Source organism: Trematomus bernacchii, unplaced genomic scaffold (genome assembly GCF_902827165.1).
Source record: "Trematomus bernacchii unplaced genomic scaffold, fTreBer1.1, whole genome shotgun sequence".
Lineage (NCBI taxonomy): Eukaryota > Metazoa > Chordata > Actinopteri > Perciformes > Nototheniidae > Trematomus > Trematomus bernacchii.
This window is the reverse complement of record NW_022987897.1, coordinates 4,577-27,571: the sequence shown is the minus strand read 5'-3', so window position 1 is coordinate 27,571 and position 22,995 is coordinate 4,577. Positions and strand designations below refer to the sequence as shown.

The window sequence follows — 22,995 nt, the reverse complement described above, 5'->3', positions numbered from 1 at the left end:
CCTCACAAGTCGCGCAGTGTAGAAGCACTTATCAACATGTAAATAAAACCCTCCCGCTTTTTCTCGGTATGTCCTAATAAACCGCCTACACCTGATTTCTCGTGTATATTTGTGTGTGCTCGTAAAACACTCGTATAGCCGATTCATGATATTGCAGTTTCATACACATTTCCCTGTCTTTTTACACAAAATAAGCGCTTTTCATTGGCTGGACACACCTGCTCACTGATTGGGCGGCTAAAGACTCAATCAGGCAGGTTCCCATCAGGGATTGGCGAGCAGTCATCACGCGGGCAGGTTCTCATCAGGGAGTGGTCTTTCAGTATTCGGTCATTGACTCACCAAGAAACAGTAGCAGGAGTACATGGCTGAGGACATTGCTGATGGCAAAGTGGCTTTTAACCAAAACTGGTAAGTGATATTTGTATCATGTATTTGAAACAAAATATAAGGATTTAAATGTTTGTTTGGTGACTAGCTACAACCTAGCATCAAAACTTCAGCTGTTCGTTTATGACTTTGTCCGGCTCAGTGTATCGCCATGAGGCATACTGTTTGGTGGCTAGCTACAACCTAGCATCAAAACTTCAGCTGTTCGTTTTCCGGCTCAGTGTATCGCCATGAGGCATACTGTTTGGTGGCTAGCTACAACCTAGCATCAAAACTTCAGCTGTTCGTTTATGACTTTGTCCGGCTCAGTGTATCGCCATGAGGCATACTGTTTGGTGGCTAGCTACAACCTAGCATCAAAACTTCAGCTGTTCGTTTATGACTTTGTCCGGCTCAGTGTATCGCCATGAGGCATACTGTTTGGTGGCTAGCTACAACCTAGCATCAAAACTTCAGCTGTTCGTTTTCCGGCTCAGTGTATCGCCATGAGGCATACTGTTTGGTGGCTAGCTACAACCTAGCATCAAAACTTCAGCTGTTCGTTTTCCGGCTCAGTGTATCGCCACGAGGCATGCTCCCCATCACGTTTCGTGTGTTTAAAAAAAGCAATAGGATGAAGTTAGTTAGTTAGTTAGTAAGTTAATCCTACCAAGACACTGCATTTTACTGGAAACGTTACATTAACCTTTAGCTCTGCTGTCAGTTAGCACAGTTTAGCTTAGCATCAACCACATGGTAATGACTTCTGCTTTACAACTGAATTAAATGCAATGTGATATTAAAAGGCTGACTATTTATGCCCACTCATGTGTGTTGATTACTAGTTATACTACTGGCCTGTTACTTTTTGAATAAATAATCGTCTTAAAAATGCTGGTAAGACAGATGTGTGTTACTGTGTAGCCCTCACACCCGTGCAGAGGGCAGCCGTCATGCGGTTTCAACGGAGCGGCTCCTCAGTGCATGATCTGTGCATGCATGGAGGAGGGGACTACCGTGTTTTGCAAATGAAACTTGCAGAGTTGTATGCACCTGAAGGTTTCATGCAGACGTAGCTGTTGACTGTAGGTGCACTGCCGTCAGAGCACAACAGGAGTGGAGTGCACCAGCTGGGCGTAAAAAAGGAGATCTTAACTCTAAGGTCTGGCTTAGCTACGTCCAATTTATGGCGCATTTCCACTACAGCGCGGAGCTCGCTTTAAGCGTGCCGTGCCCGGCCCGTTTTTGGTTGCATTTCCACTTGGCGTAGTTCCGGCTAGTGGGTACTATTTCAGTTTTTCTGGCCCCATAAAATCGAGGTTCTTTCCGGGCCAACAACCAGGCTGAGTTGGGCTGATGTAGAGAGAGAATCGCTGGCAAGGGGGCTACAACTACAACAAAATGAACATATTTGACCGTGATTTAATTGTTATACACGTTTCAAAATGATGCCGAAGTAACAACATACTGATACCGGTTAGTAAAAACCATGAATTAATGCTTTGACAAGTCTGCAGACAGACGGCAGGTGAAAACCCTTTTCAAATGCGTGGTTTCTAAATGGAGATTCTTTTTACCCCAAGAGATGTTATTGTTAACCATGCTTTGGTATATTAAACTTAGCCTGTTCTCTGTTTTATTTTTTAGCAATAGCAAGGATGACACAAAGGAGCAGGAGAAAGACTCCTGAACAGGATGCAATAGACCATATCATTCTGGGCAGAGACAAACCCTTCCTAGAGGCCAGGTTCATCAACACGTTTAAAGGTAAGCTATTTATCTCATACAGTATGTAGTATCAAAGACCGTATAGCATTGTTTCATCAATATGGTCGAACTGGGCACACAGGGAACCCTGACCTTTTAGCCATTGCTCTTAGGCCATCAGCCTCACGTATTTTCAACAATGTACGTTTTCAGGAAATGTCTTTAAAATGTGTGCTCCTCTCATTGAAAAACAACACTGTATACCAAATCAATTGTGTCCTAAACTGCCAGACACCCGCTGTGTTTAGAGATGCTTTGACTACACTTTTGGGGAGGTTTCACAGAGCCTCTCCTCAGTGGGAGGGTTTTTTGGCAGGGTTAGCAAACTACCCGGCCCTTATTATTATATCATGAAGCCTTTTTAACCATGCATATGATCATTTATTGAAATCAAATGGGTACAACAGAACTTATGATAGCACAACATTGTCTATCCTCTCAATGTAGCCTCTTAATTATGACAGTGCACAATAATGGTACTTTTAACTTTAAAATATAACATTTGTGTTGACATTTTACGTTTTATTTTGTATATGTTTATACATATGGCAACAAAGTACTATTGCTTTACAAGTATTTTCTAATATGTTGCAACATCTAATCTGAACATTAGATGGAACATGCTGATTAAAACAGTGCTCTGATTATTTACAATGAAATTCAATTTAAAATAATGTGTCACTTCATACCAGTAAATAATCGTGAACTCACCCCTGGATATAGTCAAATCACAGCTACCCTCAACCCTAGCAGTGTTGGCATCACTATGTTAAGCGTTTCAAAGTACTGTTAACCAACACCTTTTGCATATCACTGTGGAGCTTTATTGGAGAAAGGAGTGCGTGCTGATCAAACAATTTTACTCCGTATTTACCTGCAAGGCACTTTACATGTCAGAGGCTAACTTGGATGAAGCTTATGTGTGGATAGCAGTGTTAGGCATCTAACACACTCATGGCAAATATTTACAAATAATTGGGTATAGGTAAATGTTAAATGTTAATGCATTTTTTTTGCTATTGTAGGACGTGGTGTTTTTACACGGGAATATATTGCACCGTCAACTTTTGTGGTGGAGTACCGTGGAATATTGGGTGTAAGTGAAGATCTAGATGTCAAAAATAACATCTTCTTATTCGATTTCATCTGGTCTGGAATGCACTTTTGGTGAGTTTGCTGCTTATTGATTACCTCAAATGGATAATTGACCATTACCAGATTTATGTGTTTCCTAGTGACTTCTTGTATGAATTCAGTGCTTTTCTGTCATGATACATGATGTTGTATCTGGACTATTTGTCTTGCAGTATTAATGCTTCAAAAGAGGATGGAACACTTGGACGTCTTGCAAATGATAATCACAGGAATCCAAACTGCAGAGTGAAAAAAATCGTTGTCAAGGGAACCCCACACTTGTGCCTATTTGCTGTAAAGGAAATATTCCCAGAGGAGGAGATAACTTACAACTATGGGGATTCTGCTTGGCCCTGGCGCTTAAAGGTGAGGTTATGTTCTCTTTAGGACATTGCTTAACTGACAGGGAAAAAGTGTTGCATTGTTCTTCATGGTACTACCACTCAGCTCAGTTAAGCAGATTTAATTTATTTCAGCAAAAAATGTGCAGGCCTACTGTAGGGACAGCAGTCCTTGTAAGGACAGAGGATTTTAAAACCTGTTGACATGACTAGACATTAGATCATTGCCTTCATCCAGCATGTGCACACCTCCATAACTGTTAAACCTTTGCAGCACACACGTCAGATCAAACCACTATCATGGTGACAACAATGTCTTTTGTTTGTGCTACAATTTCAGGCTCCCCGGGAAGTAGCTTCTAACCCTGAGCCCGAGAGAGATCCTCCGTTGTCCCCACAAACCAAAATGGCAAGTTGTACTTCATATCACAATCACTTTCTGTGTTGGGCTGTAGAGGGAAACAATACATGTACACTGGGCCTGTGACAGTATTGTACTTTTCTTAATGCTGTGAAAGATTAGTCACATTCCAGAAACTGAAACATATTATGTGTCTCTATATTATTTAAGCCATAGTTTGTCGACTGTTATTTACTGCACCATGAAAAGATAAATGCTCAGTAAGAGTTAGTAGTCGTATTTGGAACAGAGCAGCGCTACCATGGCATTCATGAAACAAAATGAGGATGCCAACTTGTAATATGGTTAAAATTACAGTCCTACTGAGCTAATCAGCTTTCTTCCTGGGATGAGATATGCTGATGGCTGCTGCACACATAGCATGCTAACAGTCAATGTGTTAGTAGATTTTTATCAATTATTGCTCTGTGATAAATTGCTTTTAGGCCCTAACATGTTATTTAGGGGCTAATAATGTATTTTTATTTTCATTGCTGGCTAATGAATTGGATAAAGTCGTGTTAATGTTCAGATGTGTGTCCCATTGATAGATGAATGGAAATGAGTCGATAATGTTTTAAAGTCGTGCCTCTTTCACTTATTTATAGGAAGTATGTGGTGGGACACGAGAGGGTGGGACCGAACTTCATACAACTACAAACGCATCAGGGGACAAGATGGTAAGTTTCTATGCATTGTTTTTCCATACATTGTTGCGTGTCGCTGACTGGAATAGATTGAAGCTGTTTTACCAGGACTATTGTCTTGGTAAGGGGGCTCCGTTTCCCCATACTTTGGGTCACATTGAAACGGGTTAAATGTTATACTACACACAAAGATGAAGGCCGTCTGGTCACAGGGTGTCTTGTAGGGACAGCAGTCCTTGTAAGGACAGAGGATTTTAACAGGAGTTAAAAATGACAGCATTGAAAGGTTTCTGTATAATGTTATACTACACACAAAGATGAAGGCCGTCTGGTCACAGGGTGTCTTGTAGGGACAGCAGTCCTTGTAAGGACAGATGATTTACAACCTGTTGACATGACTAGACATTAGATCATTGCCTTCATCCAGCATGTGCACACCTCCATAACTGTTAAACCTTTGCAGCACACACGTCAGATCAAACCACTACCACGGTGACAACAATGTCTTTTGTTTGTGCTACAATTTCAGGCTCCCCGGGAAGTAGCTTCTAACCCTGAGCCCGAGAGAGAACAACCGTCCTCCCCACAAACCAAAATGGCAAGTTGTACTTCATAATACTCTATCACCATTGTTTTTTCACACACTGGTAAAGGGAGGAATCTTTGTCACATATATGGCAAACAAGTTGGATATCTGTCAGCTTGTTAGCGTTGATGACGCCTTGACCTAAGATACACAATTTAGGCAGGACATACTTTCAATACTACTTCAACTGCTCTTAGTCAGATGCTAATAAGAGTTTTTCAAAATGAAGAGTACAATTTGTGTTTTTTATAAAATAAGGTGTCCAAGCAGACAACCTTATTGTTTTTCATTGTCATAAGGATTATGTCCTAAAAGTATCTGGGTCACATTTCACATTTCACACTCAAACAAAATAAATATATATGTTATTTTAAGTGTGTTTATGTTCAATTTTTGATCCACAGTGTCATCATGAACTCACCAGTGCAGTTATTTCCTCTTTGGATAATTGTCATGATTGCAGAGGACCTGTCTCAAGCCTCAAATGGATTGGTTTTACGTGTAAATGTAAGTACCTGTCAAACAACACCGTTTTATTTTTTACTCTGAGATGATAAACATTTTGATAAAACAAACTTAATTTCAAATACTTAACTTAGATTCTAAATGACTTACTTTCTTCTTTGTTATATAGTGAAATGCACAGTGATTAAATGTTAAAATAATGCTCAAGAAATGTTACCAGTACATTTTTCTTGTGTAATTGTGTTTTTAGTATGTTCAACCTCATGGCACAAAACCTGCTTCATCAAGAACAACGAGTCACCGGTACGTAATGTGTTTATATAAATATCTGATTTCTTTGGATAATGAAAAAAATACAAACTTGGTGTTCCTTTATTTATTTTTTTTAAAGATGAAGGACATCTGCCTTTCCAGTAATGAGGGTTCCGTCAGTGATAAAGACTACATTCCTGAAACGGCGTCTAGCAGCGATGGATCCAGCGTCGATGAAGACTGCCCACCTGACTCTGAAGCAAATACTGATTGGGATCATCTCATTGCCACCATCAGGGATTCAAAGCCACCCCATTGTAAGACTGCACCAACTGTCTCTACAAAGAACTATGTTGAACACCAAGACACGGCTGCTACTACCTCTGACAAATTCCAACTTCATGAAGATTTCATCCCTGATATGGCATCCAGTTCTGAAACAATTGAGAGTGTTGCAAATCCCAAAGACTCTTCTTGCACCATCAAAAATTACTGTTATGTTTGCAGTAAACCTCAATCTAAGATTGCTCGTCACTTTAAGAAGCATGAGAAAGAACAACCTGAAATTGCTGAAGCATTTATGTTCCCTTAACACTCTAAAGAGAGAAAACGGTTACTAGAAAAGCTGCGAAACAAAGGTAATTACCAACATAACCAAGAGACAATGCAGAATCAAAGCGGACCACTGAAACTAAAACGAAGACCACGAAGATCAAATGTCTCACTGGATGCCAAAAAATATGTGCACTGTGTATATTGTAAAGGCATGTTTGTCCGCAAAGAACTTTGGCGCCACATGCGTAGATGTCCTTCAAAGACCGTCTCAGACACTGAAGCAACTGGTAGGGCCAAAGTCCTAGTTCTGGCTGATATTGCGGAGTCAACTTTCTCCCAAGCAATTTCTCCTGTTTTGTGGAAGATCCTTGGAAATATGAAGCAAGATGAAGTAACATCAGTTTCACGGAATGATTTCCTCATACTGCAACTGGCTCAGTCACTCTACAATAAACATGGTAATGATTCGACAACATTCGAATATATCAGACAGAAAGTCCGTGAAATGGGCAGGCTCTTAATGAGCTTGAGAAGCAAATGTTCCTTATTCAGTTTTGAAGATGCTGTAAAACCAAACAACTTTTACAAAGTTATTGAGGCAGTCAGAGATGTCGCTGGTTACGATGATACTACTACTACTGCTACCACATACCAAGTCTGGCTCTGAAATTAGGACATTCACTCAAGAAGATTGGCAGTATTATTCTATGTAGAGCCATTGCTGCAGAAGATGAATTGATGATCAAAGCATCAGAGCGTTTCACACAACTGTGCACTAAAGAATGGAATGAACTTATCTCCCACACTGCTCTTGCTACTTTGACCAAGTCGAAGTTTAACAAACCGTGTACAATACCTTTTACAAAGGATGTGCAGCTCCTCCACCAGTACCTGGAGAAGAAATCAGCTACTGCTATGGAGAACCTTCAAAAGAACGAGACTTCACAGAGTTATGCAGAACTAGCCAGAGTTACACTAGCTCAAATCATTATCTTCAACAGACGCCGTGCAGGAGAGGTCTCAAAAATGACACTTGAAGCATTCATGAAAAGAGACCAGACTGAGCTTCATGAAGACATTGCTGTTGGCCTCTCGCCATTCGAACAAAAGCTGGCCAAGCATTTCAGTAGGGTAGAAATAATGGGCAAAAGAGGAAGGAAAGTTGCCATTTTGTTAAACCCTGAAGTTGTCAGTGCCACAACACTCCTTGCTGACAAAAGAGACTTGTGTAATGTGCACAAGGACAACCCTTTCCTATTTGGAAGATCACAGTGCCCCTCCACCAGCTTCTACAGGGGACAGGACTGCATCAGGCTTTTTGCACGTCAGTGTGGTGCAAAAAATCCGGAGTATCTCAGGTCTACACAACTTCGCAAGCATGTTGCAACATTGTCCCAGATTCTTAACCTTAAGAACAATGAGCTAGACCAACTAGCCAACTTCTTGGGCCATGACATACGGGTCCATCGAGACTTTTATCGACTGCCAGAGGCAACTATTGAGATTGCAAAAATCTCAAAGCTTCTACTGGCGATGGAGAAAGGATCTTTGGCTGCATATCAAGGAAAATCTCTTGACGAGATTGAGATTGAAGGTATGTGCTCAATTTATGTATTATTATTACTACTTATGATAATATTATTATTAAAATGATAATAATACAAAGCCTTTTCAATAGATATCTTCAAATACATTTACAAAGTGCATTACAAAAACAAGATTATTTCTACAACAACATTCAGAAAAAATATAACTACACGAGGAAATTGACTAAAAGGACGGGAAATTAAAATTGGACAAATCAACTCAGGTAAATTATACATAAATATATTGATTTGTGTTTTTCAGATGAGTTGGAACCAGATCTGGAAGAACTTCAGGGGGAAAACATTGATGGAGACGAGGAAGACGATGATGATGAAGATGATGGAGACATGGAACATGATGGAGATGAGGAAAAAGATGGAGACAATGAAGAGCCAGATCCTGCACATGGAGTAAGGGGTATGTAACACAGATGTTCTTTTTCAGTATATGTGTGTAATGGTACAGATTTGGGAGAGTACCTTTTTTATAGGACAATATCTAGCAATTAAGGGCTGCCCACTGTAGAGCCATCTTGTTGCTTTATTGGCACCACAAAATCAGTGACATTTCTAGCACATTACTCTTCAGACATGAAAAAAGGTGTACAGTAATCACCTTAAAAAGGCACAACAGTTACCAAAATTAGGTCTCCTGGAGTAGGTCATATGGTGTGGTAAAGTTTAAAATCTAATTGCAATCATATAAGCCAGGGTTACTTTTTACTTGTGGTCAAACAGAAAAAATCTTTGAAATTGTCCTCCATTAAATCTGTAGACTCAGTTACTATCTCTACCATCTAAAGCTTGCCTGTTTTCTAATTATTTTCACCAGAAATGCGAGGAATAAAGAGTCCTGATGAAGTGTCCTCCAACTCTCAAGGTAATGTGTGGAAGGGCCTTAGATTGTCTTTTTGTTATTTCACTGTGTTGGGGGCATACATATAGGTTACATATACTGTGTAGGTTGTGCCTATTTTGGTTGATGAAAAAACATGTTACCATTTCTGTTATGTTACTACTCCAATGTTTCTTGGATAAAGAGACCAGTTTAATTACAGATTTTCCCCCTCCAGCTATCAATACAAATAATATTGTAGTATTTAGTATAGGCTGTTGCATTAGCTAAATCTGTTTATTTTTCATGCTAAGAAACTTCAAATATGTGAATTGCCTTGTTGATATATATAGTATATTTCAAGATTGTTTTTTTATTAGGAAAAAGAAAAAATGCGGATTTGACTCAGTATGAAGCCTACCATTCCAAAGGTAATGTAAATGTGCATGGAACATTTTAATTATTGATTTCAAAGAAAAAAGGTGCATTGAATATTATTTTTGAAATGAGATTCAAGCCCCATTTGCATTAGAAACATGTTTTTACAGTCTGGCAGCTCTAAATTCTAACATGACACATGCCATGGTGGCACAAATTTAAATGAATGAATGATAAACTGCAGCCTTCTCTGTCAGAGATGTTTGTTTTGTTTTTTTATATATATATATATATATATAAAAAAACAGGAATTATCATAAACCAAACAAGGCAAGAAATACAAATAGCTGAAAGAGGCCAGAGCACAAAAATCCAATCTGCTCGTATACAAATAACAGTGTGAATGGCCCAGGTTTTGGATGATTTGCCTGCAGTCGGAGCAAATGTTATTGTCTCGTCAGATTTGAAATGGTCAGACACCAAAATAAAGTTAAACTAGGTGAAGTTTAAGTTTTGCTTTTTTTCCTAGGAAAAAGAAAAAAGATTAATCCAATCCAGGAAGAGGCCATGAGTTCAGAAGGTATATTGAGATGCCAGTAGGATACATTTTGACTGTAAACAATAAGTTTTTTTAGCAACATTTTAAGAGTTTGTTCTCATTGATAATTGTAAACATGTACAAAAAAAACAAACTGATAGCACCATAGAGAAGAATAAGCTTATCTAAAAACTATTATTTTACATCAACATTGATTCTTTTTTTACAGGGTCCAGTTCAGTTACAGCTTTTGTTCTGTTTATATATTTTGAATAACATAAATTCAATTGGCTTTCAAAATTAAGTTCCCCACAAATAACTTTGAGTCTGTATAAGCTATTCTAATAAAAGCATTTCTGGTTTACTTTAGGAAAAACAAATCAGTTGGACACCCAGGGTGAGGTCACCAGCTCCAAAGGTAGGACTCCACATATTCATTACTTTATTTTCAAGGGGCTTATCCTTTAAGGGTGCAGTTACAACCCAAAAAGGATCCAATTTAATATACTACATGTAATATGTTTCTGGTTTCACCAATGATGTAAGTTATGTTGGTGTTTCTTCATTTAAAATCTGATCTGCTCTTGTCATTTTGACTAGCCACTTCTGATTAATTAAACCAATAATTAAAGCAGTGTAATGTTGTAAATTGATAAATGTCGCATTTATAAAGAAGAGTAAAAATGTTTCACTAAACAACTCTAAATACACCTTTTTATTGCCACTTCAACCTCTTCTCATACCCACTGTACCTGGATAGCTAGTCAAGAGAACACGGTAGTAACCCCCTTCCTAATTAACAATGTACCCCATGTAATTTTTATATATTTTTTATATATATATATAGCAATTACAAAGATTGAAGTCCAATGTTTTTCTGTACCTAAAGGCATCAGAATCTGAGTATCAGATTCAATTTGGGTTTATAGCCGAGCAAATGTACACCTCCAAATAATTTATAAACATTGAAAACAAGCTTGGTTAATACTACTCATCTGTCTAATATTCACTTTTGAGGCAAAACGTATAAATTATGTCAGTATATTCTTTCTTTAGAATTTGAAATATCGGGCCGCAGGTGGCACAGTGGTTAGTGTGCATGAAGGCGGTCTCCGCTGCCTAGTAGGTGGGCTCGAATCCCAAGCCCTTGAAGCTTACAGGCAATGTCTTCTCCGTCTCCCCACTTCACAGTGGTCAAAAAAATCTTAAAATAATTCAAAATATCTGCAAATTAAAGTCCTTGTCATTTTGGGCACTCAACTGGTACAGAAATCCTGTAAAACAAAATATGCATTTGCAGGCCACACAACAGCAGCATCTTAGGGAGATCACTCCTTTGTCATTGGTGAGAGATGTAGGGGCTCTTTCACCTCAGCTAAAACTGCAAGTGATTTAGACTGTTGTCAACCAACAGAGAGCTGGTGTTGGTCTAATATGCAAATCTTGTAGATCAAACTGTCCAGCTCCCTTTATTACAACCAGTCTAACCATACACAAAAGCATTCTTGATGTTAGAGACCTGTTCAATCTGGGTGGTTCACAAATTCGCCTGATTTGCGTGTGCATGTATAAGTCATATATATACACTATATTAGATGGTTAGTGTGTGTATACAAAGAATTGCATAATTATACCAGATGTCCTATAACTAAGGTCTTGTTAGGTTAGTGTGTGTGTATAAAATGTCCAGTTATACCAGATGTCCTTATAACTAAGGTCTTGTTAGGTTAGTGTGTGTGTATAAAATGTCCAGTTATACCAGATGTCCTTATAACTAAGGTCTTGTTAGGTTAGTGTGTGTGTATAAAATGCCCAGTTATACCAGATGTCCTTATAACTAAGGTCTTGTTAGGTTAGTGTTTGTGTAAACAATGCCTAGTTATACCAGATTTCCTCATAACTTGGGTTTTGTTGTAAGAATTATAACCATTATACCTTTTGAGCTCATCATAACAATGGCCTCTGTGTTTGTGTGTGTGCATAGGTGAACTCCAAATAGTGGTGCAGGAATGAGTCCTAAAACCAGAAAGTGAGTCAGCATTTCACCACTTCCTGTTCCCTCGTCTCAGAGCCAATGGGATCTCTCCATAGGATTTTGGAAAATAGCTGGAAATAAGGTCTGTGGTTGAGACGCATTGAAGAGATGGATCACGTTTTGTTCTAGGACATTAAATCCATCAGCAGTGACCACACTGGTGATTTCTGAAGAGTTGATGTGTCTGAAAAACGATGGTTGTTACTAAGTGGCTGAATAGGACTACAGAAGTTGTGGAGGACGTTGTACGTCATTCAGAGGTGGGAGTAAGTCCTACATGTGCAAGTCATGAGCAAGTCTCAAGTCTTGACCTACAAGTATCAAGCAAGTCCCAAGTCACTGTGGTGAGAGTCAAGCAAGTCAAGTCAAGTCATTGCTCAGGTCAAGCAAGTCAAGTCATACGAAATTCTGATGAATAAGCCCAGTTTCCCCATTTAAATCAGTTAAAAGACAGTGGTTATGAAAATGGATTTAACCCACACAATGATCTTCATTACATACACAGTTAATCATTTGAAATCTAATTTAGACCGATGACAATCATATTAGATTAATATTAACCCTAGAACTGCAGACAATATAGCTAGGACTCAATCAAAAAGTCTGTTCAAAAAGGCAGAATTCCAGGTAAGAAAATCATATATGGCATTTGCCATTACACATATTTAATTTAAATTTCTGTTAACACAAGAACCGCCAACAGCATCAGCACCTACATATATATCATTTCAAATCATTTAATTTGTTCCTCTTCATAATTTCCTTATAAACTAAGTAGGACGATTTAAAACTCAGTTAATTGGGTTAATTTAGAAATTGCTTCAGTTTATCATCATAACAGATCAAAAAGTTCAGATTCATTTTACAATAAATCAAGAAATGATGCACTTCTACAAACAAAAACAACATAATTAAAACATTTAAACAAACTACTAAAAGTAGATGAACTACATTATTCAACAGTTTACAGTAACTTCTGATAATAACACAGGGGAAATAAACGAGGCATCTCTTTTCCTCTCTCTCTCTCTCCCCCTCCTGACAGCCCGTCAGTATCAGGGTTAGTACAAATGAATCCCTTGGCGGTTCTAGTGTTCATTTACCGTTTTGTCTTCTCTTTGCAATGCTTAATCGATTTGAAACCAAGTCTAACGTAGCTTAAACTTAACGTTAGCTTTCTAGCTAACACAACACATTCACGCACCTTTCTCTGTGGGTTTTTTTGTAGTGACGAATGAAGTTGGATGTTGTGGTGGTCGTGTCACTGATCTTTATGCTGCAGACCCTGCATACCGCTGTTCTCTTCTTATTAGCGTCATCGACAACATAATCCTTGAATCCAAACTTCACTATTTTTGGAGTAACGCTAGCCGCTGCCATGTTAACTGACGCTCCTGCAGTCTAGTGGGTTGCCAGGTTTGCGCACACGGCGCTATAATCACCCAATCACATTTTTCGAAAAAACTAAACGTAATATCTCACTACAAAAACAAACGCAAATATTTAATTTTAAACAGACAAGTCCTTTCAAGTCATCCGTCTCAAGCTTAAGTCAAGTCTCAAGTCATGAATACCTGTTAAGCATATTTGTATATGAACAAAGTCATGTTTCAGTTCATGTGTATGTGTCACAAACGAGCTGAGGACCAAAATGCAAAACACGGGGAAACCAGGGATAGTCTGTAACCAGCTTTATTGAAGGCAATAACTGGTAGGAGACGAAAAGGCAGGTAGTAGGCAAAGGGCTGGTCGGGGACAGGCGAGGGTTCCAGGAGAAGGCAAGACGGGAGTCGCAGGTACAGACCGGGTCAGGGAGCAGGCGTGGCAGAATAGTCCGGGTACAGGCAGGGTCAGGAATCAGGCGAGGCAGGCAGGTCAGGGACAGGCAGGGTCGGAACCGGGAGAGCAATCTGGGAAGTAATGCTGGAAAGACTGGCATGCTGCAAAGTACGATCTGGCACTGAGGTGAGAGTGAAGTGGGCCTATATACTACTGGAGCTGATGGGTGTAACAGAGTGAAAGAGAGACAGGGTGTGGCTACCAGGTGACTAAGGAATGTTAATGCAGAAAATAGGTGAGTGAGAAAGCAGACTGTGACAGAACCCCCCCCTTAATGGACGGCTCCCGACGTCCAAGACAAACCTACGGGGAAAAAAACAAATAAATAAAAAATCAACAAAAAACCTACAGACACCGGGTGGAAGGTGGGGGTATGGGAAAGGTTAATACTCATCTGAGAATGCTCTCTCGGCCTCCCCCTCCTGGAAATCCTCGTCCTCCTCGACTGAAGACGCCTCCCCCTCCTCCTCGATGAAGCCCCCGGTCCGTAGCCGACGAGTACCCCCCGGCTTAACGCCTGGCTGAGCGTGGGTCCTAGAAGGCTGCTCCGGGTAGCGCAGGTGGAAGTCCCGGATGAGTTGAGGGTTGAGGATGTGACGAGCAGGAATCCACTGCCTCTCCTCAGGACCATAGCCCTCCCAGTCCACCAAATACTGAACCCCTCTTCCTCTGCGTCGGGAACGAAGTATACGACGAAGGGTATAGGTCGGACCCCCATCGATCATCCTAGGGGGTGGTGGTGGGGGAGCGGCGGGAATCATAGGACTCTCCCGGACAGGTTTAATCCTAGACACGTGGAAGGTGGGATGGATCTTCATGTTCCGGGGCAAACTCAGTCGAACTGCTGCAGGGTTAATGACCTTGACGATCTCAAAGGGTCCAATAAATCTGGGCGCTAACTTTTTAGACTCCACCCGAAGGGGAATGTTTTGAGTGGAAAGCCACACCCTCTGGCCTAGCTGGTACACAGGTGCCTTGGTGCGTCGGCGGTTCGCTGATGTGGCGTACCGGTTAGCAGACTGAAGCAGAGTAGTTCGAGCCCGCCTCCAAGTCCTCCGACAACGTCTGATGAAGGCCTGGACAGACGGACAGGTAACCTCTTTCTCCAATGCAGAGAACAAAGGGGGTTGAAACCCGTATGCACACTGAAAAGGGGAAAGACCAGTAGCGGAACTGATGAGTGTGTTGTGGGCATACTCCACCCACAGGAGTTGTTTAGACCAGGTCGTAGGATGATCGGAAGCCATGCAGCGGAGAGTGGTCTCCATCTCCTGATTCTTCCTTTCAGTCTGACCATTGGCCTGTGGATGGAAACCGGAGGTGAGACTGACCGTCGCCCCGATCAGTTCACAAAACTCCCTCCAAAACACAGAGGTGAACTGGGGCCCCCGGTCGGAAACCACATCAGTCGCCAGTCCGTGAAGGCGAAAAACGTGGAGAAGCATAAGTTCAGCCGTCTCCTTAGCTGACGGGATCTTAGGCAGGGGTACGAAGTGAGCCATTTTACTGAACCGATCCACCACCGTCAAGATGGCAGTATGTCCGTGGGACGGTGGAAGACCAGTCACAAAGTCCAACGAAATATGTGACCATGGGCGACGTGGAACCGGTAATGGATGAAGGAGGCCAGCTGGCGCTTGGTGAGAGGGTTTGTGCCGATTGCACACAGGACAGGCGTTCACAAACTCCCGGGTGTCAGCCTCCAGCGTAGCCCACCAGAACCACTGCAAGACCATCCCTCTGGTACGTTGAATCCCAGGGTGGCAGGAAAGTCTGGAGCTGTGAGCCCACTGAAGCACCTCAGCCCTCAAAACCTGAGGCACAAACAAACGGTTAAGAGGACAAGAACTAGGACCGGGTTGGTCCACCAACGCAGTCTTAACCCTCTCCTCAATCTCCCAAGCGAGAACACCGATCACTCGAGGAGCAGGAAGAATAGTGTCCGGGATACCGCAGGTGTCTCCCTCCCTCCCGAACTGCCGGGACAAAGCGTCGGCCTTCACGTTGCGGGAGCCTGGGCGGTAGGAGAGGAAAAAATTAAACCGGGTGAAAAATAACGACCACCTGGCTTGCCGGGAATTCAGTCTTTGTGCCGACCTGATGTATTCCAGGTTCTTATGGTCGGTCCAAACCTGAAATGGCAGTTCTGTCCCCTCAAGCCAGTGTCGCCACTCCTCCAACGCCAACTTGACTGCTAGAAGCTCCCGGTTCCCCACGTCGTAGTTTCTCTCCGCCGGACTCAATCTCCTCGAAAAGAAAGCACAGGGGTGGAGCTTCTGATTCTCACCAGAGCGTTGTGACAGGATGGCCCCCACCCCTACGTCAGAAGCATCCACCTCCACCACCAACTGACCAGCAGGGTCTGGTACCTGTAGGATAGGAGCCGACGTAAACCGGCGCTTGAGGTCCTGAAAAGCCTCCTCTGCTGCATGGGACCATCTAAACGTTACCTTAGACGAGGTCAGGGCGGTGAGCGGGGCGGCCACGGTACTGTAGCCACGGATGAACCGTCTGTAAAAGTTAGCGAATCCTAGGAAACGCTGCAGCTCCTTCCGGGAATCAGGAACCCGCCACGAGGTAACCGCTGAAACTTTGGAGGGATCCATCTCCACACTTCCTTGACCCACGATGTAGCCAAGAAAGGCGACCGAAGAAGTGTGAAACTCGCACTTCTCCGTCTTGACAAACAGCGAGTTCTCCAGAAGTCTCTGGAGGACTGTCTGGACGTGATGGATGTGTTCCTTGAGGGTCTTTGAAAAAATCAAAATGTCGTCCAAATAAACAAAAACATAACGATCCAACATGTCCCGGAGTACGTCGTTCACCAACGCTTGGAAAACTGCAGGGGCGTTGGTAAGTCCAAATGGCATCACCAGGTACTCGTAGTGTCCTGAAGAGGTGTTGAAGGCGGTCTTCCATTCATCCCCCTCACGGATTCGTACCAGGTGATATGCGTTTCGTAAATCCAGCTTGGTAAAGATTGTTGCTCCCTGTAGTAACTCGAATGCTGACGAGATGAGTGGCAGGGGATAACGATTCTTTACCGTGACGTCATTCAGACCCCGATAGTCAATGCAGGGTCTCAGGGTCTTATCCTTCTTCGCCACAAAAAAAAAACCCTGCTCCTGCGGGTGACGTGGAAGGACGAATAATTCCCGCAGCCAGAGAGTCATTGACGTACGTCTCCATGGACTTCCTCTCCGGTGCCGAAAGTGAGTACAACCGCCCCTTGGGTGGGACTGCGCCCGGATGTAGCTCAATAGCACAGTCATAGGGCCGATGAGGTGGGAGAGATGTTGCCTTAGTCTTGCTAAAAACCTCCTTAAAGTCCAAATACTCCGCCGGAACCCCTGTGACATCCGGAACCAGGTTAATATCCACAGATAGTTGAGGTGCAGCGGCCTGCTTGAGGCAAACCTGATGACAGGAAGAACTCCACCCTAGGATGGACCCAGTTGACCAGTCAATGTTCGGGTTGTGGCGGCGGAGCCATGGATAACCCAAAATCAGAGGAATCTTGGGGGACCGTAGCACATGAAACTGGATTGTCTCATGGTGGTTCCCCGACATGAGCATATGGACCGGTGTCGTCTGGTGAGTCACCGTTCCCAGCAGGTGACCGTCCAAAGCATTAGCCGGTACCGGCTGGGGCAACTGAATCTGTTGAATGCCCAGCTGTAGTGCGAGCTCCTCATCAATGATGCTGACATCTGATCCGGAGTCGATAAACACAGCCAGAGCCTGAGGTGTGCCTCTCAGGAGAAGTCGAGCATGGCACAAAGGTCTTCCATTGGGGATCAGCTCAGAGGTTCGGCCCACCAGTATACTCCCCATTACTGATGGGCTCTGCCTTTTCCCGGACAACGGGAAACAAAATGTCCAGCCTGACCACAGTAAAGGCATAAATTCCCTCTTCGACGTAACTCCCTCTCCTCAGAGCTAAGACTGGTACGACCCACTTGCATGGGCTCGACCTCCCCGTACCGTGAGTCAGAGTAGGGATGGGAATTCTCCGCCGAAACCGGAAGTTGAAATCTCCCGGAAACCGGAAGTTGTTGTCGCGAGCGGCGGCCCGCCGCTCGTGTCTGTTGCTCTTCTCTTCGTGTCTGAATTCGTCTGTCGATCCGAGAGGTGAGCTCGATCAACCCATCCAAGGAAGCAGGGAGATCATAGGAAACCAGCTCATCTCTCATATAATCCGCTAAGCCTCTCAGATATGCGTCACATTGCGCCGGCTCGTTCCAGCTACTATGGCGGCTGCTGGTGCGGAAGTCAATAGCGTAATTCACCACCGTGCCGGAACCCTGGCTCAAGCTCAGCAGACCTCCGGCAGCATCGGGACCCAGACGAACGGAACCGAACACCTTCCGCATCTCCGCGGAAAAAGCAGCAAAAGAGGCGCAGGCTGGAGTCTGCTGCTCCCACTCTGCAGTACCCCATAAGCGGGCTTTCCCCGTCAAATGATTAACGGTGAAAGCTACGCGAGCCGCCTCGGAGGCAAAGGTGTGTGGCTGCAGTGAAAACAATATGGAACAGTTTGTGAGAAAAGGACTGCATCCCTCAGGCTCACCAGCGTAGCGTTCCGGAGTTCCCACACGAGGCTCCGGAGCGTATCCAGTCGATCCAGAGGCTGGAGTGAACATCGGAGCTGCAGGCGGAGGGACGGTAGCAGCCATGCTAGCGGCTAGCTGTTGTACGGTGGCGGCCATCTGTTGCATCTGGGAGGCCAGGTAAGCCAGCGCTTGTTCCTGGGTTGAGGTTGCCTGGTGGGTCTCGGTAGCTAAGGTAGCTATCGTGACCTCCTGTCTTTGGATGGCTTCCTCAACCCTCTCAAAGCGGTCTCTAGGAGACCCGGTGTTTGCTTGGTCCATTTCTGGCCAGATCGTTCTGTCACAAACGAGCTGAGGACCAAAATGTAAAACACGGGGAAACCAGGGATAGTCTGTAACCAGCTTTATTGAAGGCAATAACTGGTAGGAGACGAAAAGGCAGGTAGTAGGCAAAGGGCTGGTCGGGGACAGGCGAGGGTTCCAGGAGAAGGCAAGACGGGAGTCGCAGGTACAGACCGGGTCAGGGAGCAGGCGTGGCAGAATAGTCCGGGTACAGGCAGGGTCAGGAATCAGGCGAGGCAGGCAGGTCAGGGACAGGCAGGGTCGGAACCGGGAGAGCAATCTGGGAAGTAATGCTGGAAAGACTGGCATGCTGCAAAGTACGATCTGGCACTGAGGTGAGAGTGAAGTGGGCCTATATACTACTGGAGCTGATGGGTGTAACAGAGTGAAAGAGAGACAGGGTGTGGCTACCAGGTGACTAAGGAATGTTAATGCAGAAAATAGGTGAGTGAGAAAGCAGACTGTGACAGTATGACATCATCAGAATGTGCCTGAGTGAAAGAAACGTGGTCATGCTAATAAGCATGCGCAGATTCAATAAACGGCCCGTACTCCAGGCCAAACTCTGAGCGATGTGGTCGTGTGTGTTTTTCTGTCCGTAGCATACTTACAAACTACTTTGGTTGACTGCAAACGTGGAGACTTCTGCTGAATATAATGTCTCACGCAACAGGTTATGGGCCCAGTCAAGGAGGCCAAAGGTGGTTTAAGTTGTTATTCGACGGTGACGAGAAAAACTTTGAGTTATGGGAGACGAGGTTTTTGGCGCACATGGAACTCCGCGGCCTCAGTGAAGTTATCCTGGAAGAGCCAGCGATAGACTACAACGACGAACAAGCACTTGAAGAAGACGCAACAAAGAATGCAGAAGCATATGCTGAATTAGTGCAGTGTCTAGATAATAAGAGTTTATCACTCATAATGAGAGACACAAAACGAGATGGAAGAAAAGCGTTGGCAATACTCCGAGAGCACTACGCAGGAAAGGACAAACCACGAGTCGTGAGCCTGTACTGTGAACTCTCTTCTCTCCACAAAGCAAGCAACGAGACTGTTACTGATTATATTATTCGAGCGGAGACTATATTCACGTCTTTGAGAAGGGCCGAAGAAAATATCAGTGACGGGTTGCAGATTGCCATGGTAGTGAAGGGGTTACCGGACTCATTCAACCCGTTTGTCGTGCACGTCACTCAAACCAACGACCGTCTAACGTTCGGTGACTTCAAAGCTAAACTGCGGAGCTATGAGAGCACTGACAAATATAGGACGAGTGACATGAATGCGGATGAGGACGGCGTTATGAGGACTAGCGGGGCAAGGACACGAGGACGTGGAAGAGGGAAGAAGATGGACTTGGCCGACACTGAATGCTACACATGCGGAAAGATGGGGCATATGGCTAGGACATGCCCTAACGAGATCCAAGCGAGGCGAGAGGAGCGACGGTGGGACACGCCACACCGAGGACGAGGCCGAGGCAGAGGGCTGGGCCGTGATCAGGTGAAGAAGGCAGACGGAGACACGGAGGATGATACCGGTGCATCATTCTTTTTCAAGATGAGTGACTGTCAAAATCAAGTAGGAAATAAGAGAGGTCTTATGGTCGACTGTGGTGCCACGACGCACATGATTAATGACCCGGCAAAGTTTAAGACAATCGATAAGAGCTTTAGACCCGAGGACCATGTGATAGAGCTGGCAGATGGAACGAAAACGACCGGGATGGCGAAGATGAGGGGAGAAGCCGAAGTTGTTCTGCTCGACAGCGAGGGACGGCAAGTGAAAACGAGGCTCAAACGAGCGCTTTTCATCCCATCTTTTCCACAGGACATTTTCTCCGTGAAAGCAGCGACAGCCAGTGGAGCTGAGGTCCGCTTCAAGGACGGTGATGATTGGCTGATTCATCAAAATGGTACCAAGTTTAAAATGGATGTGTATGGTAGGCTATATTACCTTAGCACAGTAGAGGATGAAAATACTGATGATGTTTGTAATGGTTGTCATGACATCCAGACATGGCATAGAATACTTGGTCATTGTAATTTTGAGGATGTGTCTAAACTAGAGAAAGTGGTTAAAGGTATGTCGATCAAAGGGAAACATGACATGTCTAACCATAACTGTGAAATATGTACGCAGGGAAAATGTACTCAAAGCAGAAACAGGCAGGCAGATGTAAAAGCTAAGACAGTACTGGAGCTAGTACATACAGACCTATGCGGTCCAATAGAACCAGCAGATAAAGACGGGTACAGATATGCAATAGCATTTACTGATGATTATAGTGGGATGATTTTTCCCTACTTTATCAAAGCAAAGAGTGATACAGCAAAAGCTACTGAGAAATTCATAGCGGATACTGCTCCATATGGACACATTAAGTGCATAAGATCTGACAACGGTACTGAATTCACCGGGCATGAGTTTCAAACTTTACTTAGGACGAAAGGGATAAGGCACGAGACAAGTGCACCATACTCACCTCACCAGAACGGTACTGCAGAGAGAGGTTGGAGGACCTTATTTGAGATGTCACGATGCATGCTATTAGAGAGTAACCTCCCAAAGCAGTTATGGACATATGCTGTACAAACAGCAGCACAGATACGTAACAGGTGTTACTGTAAGCGTCTAGAGCAGACACCATACCGTGTTTTTACTGGCAAAACACCCAACTTGTCCAACATGAAAATATTTGGCTCTGAATGCTACGGGTATAAGCAGGATAAGAAGAAGCTAGATTCTAGATGTGCAAAGGGTATTTTTGTAGGATACGACAAATATAGCCCAGCATTCCAAGTATTTTATCCTGAGACAGGGAAAGTCCTGAAACATAGGCTGGTAAAATGTATCACAAAGAGTAGCGCAGATAGTCAGACTCAGACAAATCGTAATATGGATAATGACACTTATGGAGAAATTATTCCCACAACACCAGCAGGGACAAAAATGGTCAACCAGAATCAGAGAGAGCCTAATGTGGGTGTACAGTCCGATAGTGAGGAGAATATTGAGGCTAGTCAGATCCAGACAGATGGTACTCAAAGAGAACAGGGAGAGAGTGCACGACGCTATCCCACTAGACAAAGAAACGCTCCAGAATATTTAATGGAGTATCAGTGTAAGGCTGATTGTAATGATGAAGGTGAAAATGTAGATTATTTCTACAGAGTTGCTTGTGACGTACCCAAAACATACATGCAGGCTGTAGGCTCTAAGAAATCAAAAATGTGGGCTGATGCAATGAAAGAGGAGATTAACTCTTTAACAGAGAATGAGACCTTCAGTCTGACCACACTGCCAAAAGGCAAGCAAGCAGTGGGAGGTCGTTGGGTATATGCAGTAAAGGAAAGCCCAGATGGATCTGAGATTTTTAAAGCCAGATATGTAGCTAAAGGCTATAGTCAAGTAGAGGGAATTGATTACAAGGAAACTTTTTCACCGACAGCAAATATGACTTCTGTACGTACATTGATGCAGGTGGCTATACAGGATGATCTTATCCTACACCAAATGGATGTGAAGACAGCTTATATCCATGCACCAATAGACTGCGAGTTATATATGGAACAGCCCGAAGGTTTTGAGGCAAAATCTAAAACAGGGGAACACTTAGAGTGCAAACTCAACAAGTCATTGTATGGTTTAAAGCAATCCGGGCGGAACTGGAACAAGTTACTGCATGATCATTTTACAGAGAATGGGTTTGTGCAAAATGATGCTGATCATTGTGTCTACAGAAAAGAGTCTGAGAATGAAAGAGTTATTCTGTTGATATGGGTAGATGACCTACTCATAGCAGCCAATAACAACGGCTCACTCGGTGATGTCAAAGAGATGTTGAAGAGGAAGTTTAAAATGAAAGATTTGGGTGAACTTAAACACTTCCTAGGTATCGACTTTACACAGAGTGAGGGGGAGATCAAAATGAGCCAAAAGAGACACATAGCAAAGATGCTAGAGAGGTTTGGCATGTCAGAGTGCAAACCAAGGTCAACTCCATGCGAGCAAAAGTTACATTTTGACAAAGGCAAAATTTGACAAATTCAAAGGGTTTTTGTTTGGAGAGTAATGTGAATTGCAGGTGTAAAAATTGAACACTGCTAGAGAAGTTTTTTTGTTTATTTGGATTCTGTGTACCACTGTAGAGAGTTATTAACATGTCTTTGAGTGGGAGTGTTAAGCATATTTGTATATGAACAAAGTCATGTTTCAGTTCATGTGTATGACATCATCAGAATGTGCCTGAGTGAAAGAAACGTGGTCATGCTAATGAGCATGCGCAGATTCAATAAACGGCCCGTACTCCAGGCCAAACTCTGAGCGATGTGGTCGTGTGTGTTTTTCTGTCCGTAGCATACTTACAAACTACT

At 43.4% G+C, this 22,995-nt stretch overlaps 1 protein-coding gene across 1 annotated transcript; it reads left to right on the top strand.

Moving 5' to 3' along the window:
* Positions 1–2,027: 2,027 nt before the first annotated feature.
* LOC117469921 lies at positions 2,028–8,528 on the top strand. Its single transcript, XM_034114394.1, has 10 exons — positions 2,028–2,136; positions 3,162–3,303; positions 3,444–3,636; positions 3,952–4,020; positions 5,649–5,751; positions 5,960–6,012; positions 6,101–6,278; positions 7,782–7,840; positions 7,915–8,110; positions 8,365–8,528. Exons 1-10 carry the CDS (start codon positions 2,028–2,030, stop codon positions 8,526–8,528), a joined length of 1,266 nt encoding a protein of 421 aa, XP_033970285.1.
* The last annotated feature ends 14,467 nt before the right edge of the window (positions 8,529–22,995 follow it).